Source organism: Peromyscus leucopus, chromosome 1 (genome assembly GCF_004664715.2).
Source record: "Peromyscus leucopus breed LL Stock chromosome 1, UCI_PerLeu_2.1, whole genome shotgun sequence".
NCBI classification, from domain to species: domain Eukaryota; kingdom Metazoa; phylum Chordata; class Mammalia; order Rodentia; family Cricetidae; genus Peromyscus; species Peromyscus leucopus.
Window position 1 is genome coordinate 70414883 of NC_051063.1, and position 14425 is coordinate 70429307.

General features: G+C 43.8%; 1 protein-coding gene across 1 annotated transcript in view; it reads left to right on the top strand.

Moving 5' to 3' along the window:
- Positions 1 to 14425, top strand: part of Adam12 (ADAM metallopeptidase domain 12) — a 319985-nt gene that overhangs the window by 80009 nt on the left and 225551 nt on the right. Inside the window, exon 3 of the mRNA XM_028868879.2 lies at positions 713 to 786. Within this exon, the coding sequence (XP_028724712.1) occupies positions 713 to 786 (74 nt within the window). The remainder of the gene's footprint in view (positions 1 to 712; positions 787 to 14425) is intronic.

Below are 14425 nucleotides of genomic sequence, written 5' to 3' on the forward strand. Positions count from 1 at the left end.
GATTAGAAGAGTTTACAGGAGGAAGGCACGTGTTGAGGAGTGTTGTCTGTGGGTTGAAAAGGAAAGGAATGGAGGGAAGGATGGGAGGGGCCTTGGCAACAGGAGAGGTGCTTTAGAGAGCATCTCTGTGGAGCTGTTCGTACATTCAGTAGAGGGGGCTAGTGAGGGCCAGGGAGCCTGGGGGATGGCTTCAGGTTTTTCTACCATGAGCAAGTAAGGAATAGAGGTACCCTTGGTGCAGTTGGGGAAGATCAAGGAAAGGGTGGATGGGGTGGCCAGGGTTATGATCAGAGGGAAGGGTCCAAAGGAGGAATAGCCAAATGAAAAGAGTATAAAGGCCACATCAGGGCCAGGAGTCCCATATTCCAATTCTGTCACTCTGGTCCTCGGTACTTGGAGTCAAAAAAGTCCCCAAGAAGAAAATCAATCTCTCTCTCTCTCTCTCTCTCTCTCTCTCTCTCTCTCTCTCTCTCTCTCTCTCTCTCCTCCCTCCCTCCCTCCTCCTCCCTCCCTCCCTCCCTCCCTCCCTCCCCCTTTCCCTCTCTCCTTCTCCCTCTCCCTCTCCCTCTCCCTCTCTCCCTCCAAATAATCTCAACAGCCCCCTCCTTCTTCTCCACTGACTATACTGATGTACAACATCAGGATATTGGCAAGGCAAAGTCTTGCTAACCTAGCTAACCTAGCTAACCTACCCTTCCTGCTTATCTTTCAGGATCACCCAGATGTGCTGACAGTGCGGCTGCAGCTGGAGAGCCAAGAACTGATCCTAAGTCTGGAAAGGAATGAGTAAGTCCACTTCATTCTTGTTCACAAAGCGACAGGAGAAGGTTGGGACACCGTTCGCTGACCACTGTTCTATAATTTGTGTCACCATCAGAACGTATTTGACCTCACAAGCTTCTTCTAGACAATTTTGGCTCTTTAAGGGAAAAACTATAAATTCCCCGAAAACAGTGTGCTGTTTTTTGTTTTGCTTGCTATTTGGAGAGTGTGGGTATCATCATGTTTTTGTGTGTAGCTTCTCAGGAGAAACGTTGTCTACTAGTCAAGACTCCTTTACCCCCACCCCATCCCTGCCCTCTCACAAGTACCACAGTTACAAAGGGCTTTTCTTATCTATTTAATTCTTTCTTTAGCTAATGAGGTCTTCCAGCAAGCAGTCTGTGTTTAAAAGAATAACTCTATTTACCAGGTCCCACCTGGCTTAAAGCAGGAAAGCTTTAAGCTTTCCCCTTGCAGGAGAGCGAGCTTCTCTTCCTCCCTCTTCAGTGAGATGTAGGGGGCTGACAGAGAGAGGAGGGGAGACGTCCACCAGGGACATACAGTCACAGAGACCAGAACCAGTCTTTGTGTGAACGGATTAGGCTGTTCATCATACCAGAGCTTGAGCTTGTGCCTAAGAAAATTGGATGGAAGAGACTGTCCTGACAGTCGGCATCTAAGGCCACAGAGGACTTGAAGTCAGTCCATGTAAAATGACACAGCCTGCTTCCTGGGATCTGCAACCTGCCACTTTGGGTTTCTTCTTACATGTCTGCCCTTCACCACCGAGTGGATCAAAGGCTTGGAAAACAGCGAATATCTGATATGTTTTAGCTTTTCTTGTCTCCCAGTGACTTGAAAATAGAGATTCAGGCACATGGATTGAATACTCGGGGTTCTGAGCAGAAAATTATATTGCTTTTATGTATCTGTCTTCAGAAAGTAAATATTTTAAAGAAATTTCTAGACATTGTAATTCATTAGGGTGTATGAATGTGTGCACACAGGCACGTAAGTGCATGCATGCACACCTGTGCATATCGATGTGTATTTATATGTGTAAGCCAGAGGCTGACTTCCCCAATGGCTCTCTTCATTGTGCTTTTTGAGACAGGTTCTCTCACTGAATGTGGAGCTAAACAACTAGGTTTTCCATGGGAAAACCTCTATGGTCCTCTTGTCTTTGTTTCCCAGTGCTAGGATTGTAGATGTTGGCTTTTGTGTGGATGCTGGGGTCCCGAATTTTAGTTATCATATTTATGTAGTAAGAACTATAACCACTGAGTAGTCTCCTCAGCCCCTCTACTTCCGTTCATATAAGAGTATTGTGGGAAATTCACGTTTTCTCCTTGCTGCATGTATATGACTTTGAGAATATCTCCATCGAGGTAACTAGGGGATGTGGTTAGAAGGTGAACTGTTCTTGTGTGTTTGGACACTCAGCTCTCAAATGGCAGCACTGGTTTGAAAGGTTGTGAAACCTTTAGAAGGTGGGGCTTCTCTGGGGAATATGGATCACTAGGGGGCAGCCCCTGAGACTATAGCTGGGCTCACTTGTCCACTCTTTGCTCTTGATAGTGGGTGCACTGTGACCTGCTGCCTCACCCCCCTGCCAGCATGCCTTCTCCACCATGAAGGACTGTGCTCTCCAGCTGTCAATCAAGTAAACCTTCTTCCCTGGAGATACTTCTTGTCAAATATTTGGTCACAGCAATGAGGACAAAAGCTGGTATTCTAGATGCTCTCTAAAAGACACAGAAAAAAAAAATCTCATAAGGACATCTGTGGGGTCATGTGTCCTCTATAGGTTGTTATGATTGGCAGTAGGGTTTAGAAATGTCTGCGTGGCGGGTGTTCCGGGTATTTAGCTGTTGGAGGAACATGTTGCCGAGCACAGGGAGGCTGTGACCCTGAGTTTGCACGTGGTCTTAGGGTTACAGGTAAGAGAGCGGAAAGACCTTGTGAAATCCTTTCTGTCTTTAGTGCATGGAGTCTGTTCCAGAACAGGAAAGAGAACAGTGCAGAGGGGTTGAAACCAAGAGCGACAACAGAATAAACCAACATGCAAACCCTGGGTGACGGGGCGAGTGCAAAGGTGGATTTTTGTCTTATAAACATGGCTTTGCTTTGGTGGTCCCTAGCTGACACCATGGTCTTTGTACAATCCTATGTACTGTCACTTCGCTTAGCATCATCATTGATGTGCCCTTCCACGTAAAACGCTGTCTTGGTCCCCCCTCTGGTTCTCTGGGTTTGGAAAGTGACTTAACCGCTCTGCTCATGGCTCCCTCTGGAAGTGACTCCTCCTCTGTTACTTCAGGTAGCGTAATGCAGGCCAACAACCAGACGAGGGTTTTTGTGTGGAAATCATCTCAAAGGTGCCCTAATTTATTCCTGTCCTAAGATAACCTCAGAATTAGAAAAGCTAGAAACGTGAATCTCTCTCTTCTCCACTTCTTTCTTTCTTCCTAATTTCTTTGTCAGCCTGTGCTTTTGAAGTGTGTGGATTCTGAGGCTGGAGAGGTGGCTCAGAGGTTAAGAGCACTTGGGACAGGACCTGGGTTCTGTTCCCAGCACCCATGTGGCAGCTCTCTACTTTCTGTAACTGCAATTCCAGAGGATTCAGTACCCTCTTCCAGCCTCTATGGGCTCTGCACTCCCAAGGTACACAGACATGCATTCAGGCCAAGCACCCATACACATAAAATAAAAATAAATCTATTTTTTTAAAAAAAAAAAGTATATGGATTACCTGCGCATGTAGCTTTGATTTACTGATTGCTAGTTGTAGCAATTTTATTTTTTGCAGTGCTCGGAACCAAACCAGGGCCTTGTGTGCGCTCAGCAAACACTCCCTACTTAACTCCATCCTCAGTGCCCACCTGTGCCAACTTTAAAGATCACCTTCAGTTAAAAGTAATGCTTTCATAATTAGAACGTTCGGTTATTACTCTTTTAATGACGTTTTTGCCCAAATATTCAGTGTGACCTTTTTAGAAGAAAGTTACACATCTATCAAAAATGAAGCTATGAAGACCCCAAAATGTACAATTTTGTGAGTAGGGTAAAAATGTTATGATTCTCCTCACGCTGTCAGACACAAAAGGTAATTAATCATACACCTTATAATTAAATTTTAATTTCCATAGCCTTTGGCCCAGGAAATCCAATTTAGAAAGTTTAGTCAATTGAAGCTGTAAGAAATAAGAACAGGTCATTTAAATATTTAACACTCAGGACAGTAGAGGGCCTGACCAATCAGATGGCCAGCCTGCTACAGCCTAGGAATTAGCCCCAGGTTCAAAGCCCGTTCACTGCTGAGTCTGTCCCTGAAAATTACATTGGCAGGAGATGATTAAAATAATGAAGAACTTTACTGTTGAAAAAAAAATTCCATGATGTCCCAATGTAAATATCGTGTTAGGAAATGGTGTACGTGGTGTTCCATTTTTATTTTTAAATGACATGCATGCCACATAGCTCTGGATGCAAAGACTATAAAAGAAGGCTTTATCGTTTTACAATAAGAAAATACCACATTATAAATCAAAATAAGAATTTCATTTTAAAAGTGTCAAAACTTAGGAATTTTTTAAAAGAGGAAAGACGACATGTGTACCCATCATGAAGGGACACACAGTGCAGAACCACTTTTTAAAGACCTTTGAACGTCCCCTAGCAATTCCCAGAAAGCCTCCGTATTGAGCACCAAACCCCTGGGTATTCTGAAATCTGTTATGATTAAAAAGGTTCTCGGCAATTAAAACTGAACTAGGGTGGCCTTGGCCCCTTCCGTCACAAGAGCTATCATCTAAAGCTGATGCTAACAGAGTCCTCTCCTTATCCTTCTCAGACTCCTCCATGGTAGGACAGTTCTTCACATGGCAGAGCTGGATTCTTATTAAATACTCATTTCAGGGGATCTATTTGATTTGCCTTCTAGCATCCCCAATTTGTGCAGGGATCTGCTGGTGGCTTAAAATATGTGTTTGTGTAGCCATAATTGAATGTTTAAAGAAACATTAAGTTTCCCCAAGCAGCATCTGTCAGGACGTTGCTGTCTGCCTAAGGGACGGCAGGGACCAGGTTTTAGCTGCTGTAACTCCCCCACATCCCCATGGATTCCCCAGCCATTCCTCAGTGTTTCAGAAACTGCGTCTTTGATCAAAATGCTTTATGGGACATGCTGGCCAGCTTAGACATCCATTTTATTTTTCCAACTTTGTATTTTTTAAATGAGAGCACTAGACCCCATTCGACACATCTCTCAGCCCCAGGGAGCCTTCAGTTTGCAAGCCCTGTTCCGCCACTGATCAAAGTTGGTTGCTGTGGGAAATCCATGGGAAACCAAATTTATACTTGGGGACTCTCTGAGTGCAAAGAATGTCACAATTGATTTTTATTCTGTCTGGAACAATTCCAGACATCTCTACGGAGCAACCTTAATTAGTACTTTGCTCCAGAACCATAGCAGAAAGGGTGTTTAAACATTGCTCCATGGTGGGCATAAATATGGAGGAGGATGTTTGTTTTAACTTTTGAGATTATAATATAATAACATTCCCCCCTTCCCTTTCCTCCCTCAGACCTTCCCTTATATTTCTCCCCGCTCCCCTTCAAGTCATGGCCCCTTTTTCATTGTTTGTTATTGTGCGTGTCCCTAAATACTTGCTCAGTCCATATCATGTAACTTGTATGTATGTTCTCAGGGCTCACTGTGTGGCACTGAGCAATCATTTGGTGTTCTCTTCCCTGGAGAAGACCACCTCTCCCATTCTCAGCTTTCCTGAGTTGTCTATAGCTTTTTGAGTGAGTAGGGTTGAGGCCTTGTGGGTCTCATTCATTTTAGCATGTCCATTGGTGTTGTCCTCGCTCAGCTCACATATGTCAGCTATGTTGGGGAGATTTTTCTATGTGTAGGATATTACTAGGAGACTCAATCTCACAGCAAACTCTCGGATCATGTGACTTTTACAACCTTTTTGCTCCTTCTTCCGCAATATTCTCTGAGCCTGAGGTGTGGGAGTTGTTTTGAAGATGTACCCACTAGGACTGGGTTCTACAACTCTGCATTTTGATTGGCTGTGGTTTTCTGTACTGGTCTCTTTCCATTGCAAACAGAAGTTTCCTTGATGCGAGATTAAAGACTGCAATTATCTGTGTGTATAAGGACAAATGTTTATGGATTGTTGTTAGGGATTATGCTGCCTTAGTAAAATTGTGGTTATAGATTCTTCTCCAATATCCATGACTTCACCAGGACTGAAGAGTTGGCTAGGTTTCTAAGACCAAGCATGGTTTCCCTCTTGTTCAGTGGATCTTAAGTCCCATTAGAGAGCTATTGGTTACCACCAAGGTATGTGTGCCACTACTGGTTGTTTATAGGTGTTGTTATAGACTGCTTCATAGGTGTCATAGATTGGTAGGACTGTTGGTTGTCTACCCCCTTTGGAAGCCAGCATGGTGCCTTCTGTTATCATGAAAACTAACCTCAGGAGACGAACATACAGGTCAGTTCCTGCTCAGGGGTCTCTGAACCCTGTTTCTGAAGTACATGGTGTCTTTAGTACCAAGGACTTACCTTCCACCTCTGAGGGACCACCAGAGGCAATAACAGTAGGCTGTATGTTTGGGGAGTCTCTTGGACAGCCATGACAAATAATTCAAAAGAGGGCTTCTCATGTCTGTTATTGAGGTTTTTCTTAGGTTTTTTTTTTGGCTCTTGGAAGATGTACCACCAGCCCAGATGAGAAAGGTTCATTAAAACAATATATGTCTATTCATATACAGAACTATGCTTATTTTTAGGTGAATAGTTAATAGTATGATTCCTTGTGGCTTTTTCAGACATCTTTATAAGGGCATTTATTCTAGATCATTCCTCAGGCTATGCCATACAGAAGAGAGAAGTGTGGCTGGTGTGGAGACAGCATTTGGCAGTTTAAAGCTTGGCAAAGTGATCATGTAGAAGTTGTTAGCCCATCATTCATGCTGACCTGGATTATGCTAGACAGCTGGAGAAGCTGCTGCTGGTTGCCTTAGGGCAATGTGTGCATTCAGCCTCACCCTGGCCCATGGTTTTGGCAGTTGCTGCTATGAAGACATAACGGGGTACCCAAACTACATCTCCTGGCAGCACAAAGCTGAGGGGATAAGTGTTCCTGACATGGCAGGATCTGGATTACAGAGATTTCTACACTTTGGATCAATGGACCAAAACTAACAAGATGAGATTAAATAGATTAAATGTAAATCCTGTGCTTGAGTTAACAGTAAAGCTAAAACAAAAACAAACAAACAAAATCCCGCAAGTTCAGAAACATTGGCCAGTAATCTCCTGAATGAGACTGCTGACTCAACGGGATTCTTTAGGAAAACAGCTGCTGGTAAGGGTGACTTCCATGGAGCATTCCTACCAAGCAGGAATGACCTAAGGTCAGAGGGAGGGTCTTGATGGCCCGCCACCATCTTCCATAGTCTGTTGGTCATAGGCACCAAGTAAACCCTTATAAAGCTAGTGAATGATAGAACCTGATCAGCCTGCAGTAATCAGACATGAATCACTAGAAGGTTGAGAACATGTCCTGCAGGGTATAGGGGACAATTCCAAGAGAGGAGTTTTGAAATCCAACTGTTGTTTCTACAGTGAGCTGTTTAAGACCATTTCTTGGTCTGCAGAATAGCGTCAAGATCTGTGAACAGCCAGTGTTGAAATATGAGTGCTCATGTTATCTGCGATGCTCAGCTGTAAATGGTTTCAGTATGGTTTCTCTATCCCACCTGTGGTACTTGGTATTTTATGATACTACACCACTGGCTTCATTCTGTGCCCCACTCTACCCTTTGTAAATGAATGAAAAATGGGTTAAACCCATTCTCTTCCTGAAGGCTGGGTAATGGTCACCCATCTCAGTTCAGACCAGACCTGGATTAGCAGGAGTCATCCTTTGGGTTCTTGTTGAAGAAAGGATTTTAATTTCATCATCTTGATATTCTCAACAACTTTAGTTGCAAATTCTTCATGTGTGGTTTCTTCTCCCCTTCTTCTCAGAGAAACCCAACCTACCCATAGCACCATGAGCCCTGATTTCCTTGTTGATTCTAAGTGCTGGCTAAATGAAGAAGAAAACTCTCAGAAACTCAGCTGCCCAGATTCATGGCTCCACTTCTCTGCTTTCCTTTTCCTGTCCACAAATCCTCCTCAGCATTTTGTTAATTCATTGTTGATATGTATTCATTTACTTACTTCCCTCGTCATTTACTAACAAATACCTGGTTAACGTCTGACATGACAATGGGCACTGGAAATAGAACAATGAAGAAGGTAAAAGCCTTGTCTCTCTTATAGACAAGCCAAGGAGCCCAACACTAGACAGTAGTGCCTATAGCCAAGGAAGGAAGGTATGGGACACCAGCCTGGCCTTGAGAAGAATAAAGATGTATAAATGAATGTCATTCAAGGTGTATGTGAGTAGGCATCATTCAAGTTGTATGTGAATAGTCATGAAGCAGGTAAAGTGGGTGCATGGTAGAGGATTCAAGAGAGAAGGAGAGGCTATGCAAAGGTCCAGAGTAACGAGGGAGGGAAATTCCAGAAACAAATATGTCATTGTGCTCATGAGCAAGATGGGACAGGAAGAGGCGGCATAGCCAAGCTGTGAGGGTCTACTGCCCATGTGAGGACCTGGAATTTTCTCACAATGGTTGTGCAGCATGAAAGACAAGCCTGTGAGTAGGGCAGTGACATGATATGGCTCAGCTAATTCTGCATGCATGGGAAGATGGTATTGGAAGATATAAAGAGTGGGCATGGCTGCTGGTGTCATCCAGGGGAAGGAGATGAGCCAAATGAGCGTCCACAGACAGAAGAAGGTACTTGGAAAACATTTCTGATGTGGAATGGACTGACCTTGAAGGACAGTTGAACAGTTGAGGTGATGGGACGGAATATACCAGTGGTGAGTGACTCTGACACAAGAAGTGCCAGGAGGGCTGCTCTGATCAGATTAGAGAGCCCTAAAAACACACCGAGGAGGTGACCCTTGGAGCAGTGATCAGAGGCGGAAAGATGTGGATAATGGCTGGCATAGTCCTGTGAGGTAAGTGGGCTACATGGAACCTGGTGCTGAGGTGAGCCATGGAGGGTGATGGTGAGCCGAACAAGCTTTTCCTTTGGAATTCATGGACTTATGCAGCTGACCTTGGTGCAGAGTAACATAAACCTAAAGTGGGTAGATTCCAAGGGGTAGGGGTGGGGGGAAGTGATCATAACCAAAGACAATGCCCACTCTATTCAGCTTCTAAGTCAGCGCCTACAACAGGTAGAGCTTCTTGGCATGCAGGCTCCCTCTAACACCTCTTCCACATTCCTCCTAGTCTGCATCCATCTCCACCCCTCTTCTAGAAGCTCAAGCAGTTCCTCCTCCCCAAGTGAAACCTGGGAGATTGTTTCTAGGTCACCAGTGTTGACATCAATGGGGAGCTTTCTAGGAAGGTGGATACCTACCTCCACCTTTCTGTAACATATGGAGATCTGTAATTTTAATACATTTCCTAAGTTCAAATATTCATACTTCAGTCAGAGAGCACTAGCTATTTAATGAAGATTAACCTAAATAAAATTAAAATACCAGGGTTGGGGTTTTTTTTTGTTTTTTTTGTTTTGTTTTGTTTTGTTTTGTTTTTTGTTGTTGTTGTTTTTGGCATTTTAGCCCTAGGATAAGTGTTTGGTGGCCATGAGGAGCATGGCCATCCTCATAGATAGTTCTGTTATTCAGAGCTTGGAAAATATCCACTGTAAGGTGCTTCTGGTCTGAGGTTTCTGATATTATAGCTGACACATTTTCTAGTCGCTCTGGTGAATGTTGTCTTCTATGAGGTGTGACCACATCTATTTAGCTCAACACACCCTGTGCCTCAGAGAATCAGAAGGCTCTAGGAAACCACTGAAATACACTGGAATGGATGAGTAGAGGTCTAGGAGACAGTCCTGTGAGCATAAGAGTCAGCTGTGAATTGACCCAAGCTACACCAATTTCAGTCATCTTCTAACTAGATCAAACTCATAAGATTTTGGTAACAGTCTCTCAGCCTTAACATTTAAGAGCATTTTAATTGGGCTAAATTTTATTTCCTAATACGAGCTGAATTCCTTTGAGTATCTCTTCTCATTTGAAGTTGTACAGACACTGGAAAAGGTCAGAATACCATTTTAGAATGTTTTTGTTCACCCATCTGACTTAACATGTAAGTGTCTACGTGAGTTAAAATCAACAGTGTCTCTTCTTGTTGCGACCTGGGAGTGTAGCATCCTTAATCGGGTTGCATAAGAGATGAGGACCTGCCAAGGATGCTTGAGGATGAAGTAGAGAAGCAGATTTCCATATCCATTTTCCTCACTTCAGTTGCTCAGCTCTTGGATCACCTACAGGATGAAGGTTTGCCAATGAGAATCCTGCAGTGCAGATCTCTGTTTCTGAAACTGTAACCCAAACAAATGGTAATGACATTCTTGTCTTTTCTAGGTGATCTCTGGCCACTGAGGGTACCCAGTGCTCTCTGTGGATGTCATTGTACTGTCTCTGTCCCTTAAGAATGGATGGGTGGTTTGTACAGGTGCTGCATGAGCTGGCTTGCTTATGACAAGCATCTTCTTGACTTTTTCCTGGTTGTCATTTCCACTACAGAACAACCATGGCCCTTCTGTTCATGTGTGTCACTAAGCTTCATCAGTCACTTAAGACAGCAAAATCAGTGTGCAGGAGAGCTTGAAGCTTTAGTACAGCTTTACTAAGTTTGTGGACACCGATTCAGCAGGTTCTCAGGCTGCCACAGGAGAGCACAAATGTAAGTGACTGTTCAGAAATGTTGATTTCAAAGTCATTATCCTGAATGGACAACCCAGAGTGTGAGTTCACTTATATGAATGCCTGGTTTCTTCTCTGTTGATGTGACAAAACACCCTGGCCAAAAGCAACTTAGAGAAGAAAGGATTTATTTTAGGTCACACTTCCAGATCATAGTGAATGATAGCCAGGAAGCAAAGGCAAGAACTTGAGGCAAGTCACATCACATTCACAACTACATCAGCTTCAGTCTCCTCCTCCTCCTCCTCCTTTACTTTCTCCTTTCTTTCTTTCTTTCTTTCTTTCTTTCTTTCTTTCTTTCTTTCTTTCTTTCTTTCTTTCTCTCTCTCTTTCTCTCTCTCTCTCTCTCTCTCTCTCTCTCTCTCTCTCTCTCTCTCTCTCTCTCTCTCTCTCTCTCTCTCTCTCTCTGAGACAGGGTTTCTCTGTGCAGCCCAGGCTGTCCTGTCACTCGCTCTGCAGACCCAGCTGGACTCAAACTCAGAGATCTGCCCTGAGTGCTGGAATTAAAGCCATGCACTACCACACCCCACACCCAGCTTCAACCATCTTCTTACTAGACCAGTTCCTTCAGAGTTTACTAGCATTCTCTCAGCTTTTACATTTAAGCTCATTTTAATTGGGTTAACTTTTGTTTAAGAGAGAGAGAAAGAGATATACACATTCTGCCTGGTTGCTATTCCACACAGCATTGCCTCTGAACAAGGAACTCACTTCACAGCCAAAGGAATGCAGTAGGAACCATGGAGGGCGCCTCTTGCTGGCTAATGCCTCTTGTTAGCTAATGCTCTTATACAATTCAGGATCATCTGTGTAGGGAATGGTGCTGCCTACATCAATTAACAATCAAGACAATCCCCCATAGACAAACTCACAATGTAATTTTATCTAGGCAGTTCCTCAATTAAAATTCTATTCTCAATAAATCCTAGTTCATATCTAGTTCACAGTTAAAATTAACCAGAACAATGATGTGTGTAAGATACGCAAATTCATGGAGTTGAAATTGGAATAGGACCGATAGGGGCTTTGAGGAAAGGAAGCAGGCGTTTAATGGGAACTGAGCTTAGGGTGGGTACAATTGAGAATGTCCTGGAAATGGATAGTAGTGATGGTTCCAACATTGTGGATCTGTCTCTTGCCACCAGATTACACACTCCCAAATGGTTAAAACTGTACACACACACATATGTATATAATAAAAATTATAAAATATAAATTTATAATGTGTATTATATTATATATTTCACCACCATTTAAACACCGAGAATCTGAGCTCCTAGTATGTTTTTATAATCAAACAGAAGGCCTACTTCCAATGCTCCTTCATGAACATATGTAATACAGAATTTATGGAGTCTTTCTCTTTTAATTCTAGGAAGATCATTCATCTTGGTGAAGCCCCTGTCCCAACCGGCAAATAAAGATGTAGTTAAGCTGTAATTCACCAGGGCTGATCTGATATCCAGATCTCTTTCGTTTCTGAGAGAGTCTTCCCATATAACCCAAGATGGCCTCTAACTTGTGCTCCTCAGCACTGTATCATGACACCCAGTTCTAGCTCTGCCTAGCGGTACTTCTAACTGCCAGTGCAGGAGAGGACTGAGATGCTAGTGTTTGGATTTGGCTACACAAACATCTCAAGGGAGGAAGGGCTTTCATTTGCTCACACTTCAAGATACAGCTCATCATGGAGAAATCAAGGGGGCAGGAGCTTGAAACAGCTGCTCACGTGCCATTCACCAACAGAAGCAGAGAATGATGAATGCATTCCCCAGCTCAGCTCACCTTCCCCACTTTACACAGCCCAGGATCCTCTGCCCAGGGAATGGTCCTACCAACGATTGAGACGAGTCTCCTCATGTCAGTCGAATGTAATCAAGATGATCTCTCACTGGAATGCCCACAGGTCATGTTCTAGATTCTGTTAAGTTGGAAAAATAACACCAGCTATCACACTAGGGTTTAGGGACAAGCCATAGTTTCCAGGTTGTTGGAGATCTCATCTGAAGCTTTCCTGCCTTCCCCAGCGTCCCGGGCCTGGGCTGTGGCCTGTCTCTCCACCTTCTTGGTTCCATCCTTTCTTTTCATTACCCCAGTCCACATCAGACTGCTCTGTCCAGTGTTCTGCCTCATTCACCCTACCTTGCTCAGCCTTATTTGACCCCGGTTTTCACTTCAAACTAGTACCAGGAATGGGAGAGTTATAGGTTTCCCGTGAGCTGTGGGTTGTAGTGAGTCAGGAGGGTCCAGGCTGCCTGTTGGCTGGCTTGGGAGCTGATTATATAAATGAGATTTAGGAGTTAGTTTCCACCAGCTGATAATCCTTGTACAATAATGAATACTTTTCTGTCAGACTTTCTATTCCCACACATCCCATCATCTCACCCAAAGATTTTTATATATGGAGCAGTAAAAATAATGGGGTGTGTTTGTTTGTTTGTTTGTTTGTTTGTTGACAGGGTTTCTCTTGGTGTTCTGGCTATCCTAGAACTCACTGTGTAGACCAGGCTATCCTCAAAGTCACAGAGATCCATCTGCCTCTGCTTCCCAAGTGCTGGGATTAAAGGTATACCCCACCACCGCCCTGCAAAATAATGATTTTTATCAGACCTAAAAATTAATAGTGATGCTATGCTATCAACTCTCCAGGCAGAATTAACATTTGCCAGTAGCATATTCCCTTCCTTCCTCACTCCCCTGAACTTGGATTCAGAATCACCGTGGAAGCATGTCTCTGGGCACGAGGATGAATGAGTCCAGAAAAGGTGGACCAAGCAGGGTAGACCCACCGGAGTGTGAGTACCACCCCTGCCCAGGCTAGAGTCCTAGAATGGAAAAGGAGAAATCAATGTGAGAAAGCTGTCTTCTTTCTCTGCTTTCTGAAGCCAGATACAACAGGACCAGCCACCCTTCACTCCAGCCACCCTGCCTCCACCGCCATGATGGAATGGCCCCTTTAAACTGCGAGCCAAGTCAGACCCTCCCTTCCTCGAGTTACTCTTGTTGAGTATCTTGTCACTGCCAATGACAAAAGTGACTGATGCCGGAGTGTGCATTTATGTCAGTGGAACAGGCAGAATGTTAGGAGCGTGGTTAGAAATAGATTCTTAAAATATTAAAATTTTACTATATGGGGATGTAGAAATATAGAGACAGGAGGATTGTGGGGTACGTCCTTAGAGCCAGCCTAGTCTTTTTCCTTGGAAGAGTTAAACACAATTTTCAGCCTAGGAAAGAACATGCTCTAGGAACAATCCCGGCCAGCAGCTATACAAGTGGATTGCCCAGGCTATGGGGAAGATGCAGAGTAGGAAGAACCCCAAACAAGACAGGGTCTCTCAACCTGAGGCACAGGTGTCACTGGGCAGAGACTGAAGGGCTTGCATGGTCCACTCAGTGATGAAACATTGGCCTCTTTGGAGGCTGTTGATTATGGACATAGGACTTGGGTACCTCCAAGATGCTTTTTCTGTTCCTAAAGCAGGTGACTGAGGTGTGGTGTTGACTTCAGGGTTTGTTTTTCACATTCTCTCATGTGTATCCTATGAGTCACAAGACTGAAACTCCAGTTTGGGGTAGCAAATCCTTAAAAAAAAAATTGCTCACAAAGGCCAATTCTATTATCTTTGAGAATGTCCATCTCTTCCTCCCCACTGACCTTCACAGATAGGAATCCAGATTGACATGCAGAGGACATTGCTGTTGGATGGAGTTTAAGTAAAATGGATACTTTTTGTTGCCAAAGACAAGAGCTGACCGAATACTTTTGATGGGTTGATATCTTTTCTTCTATAAAC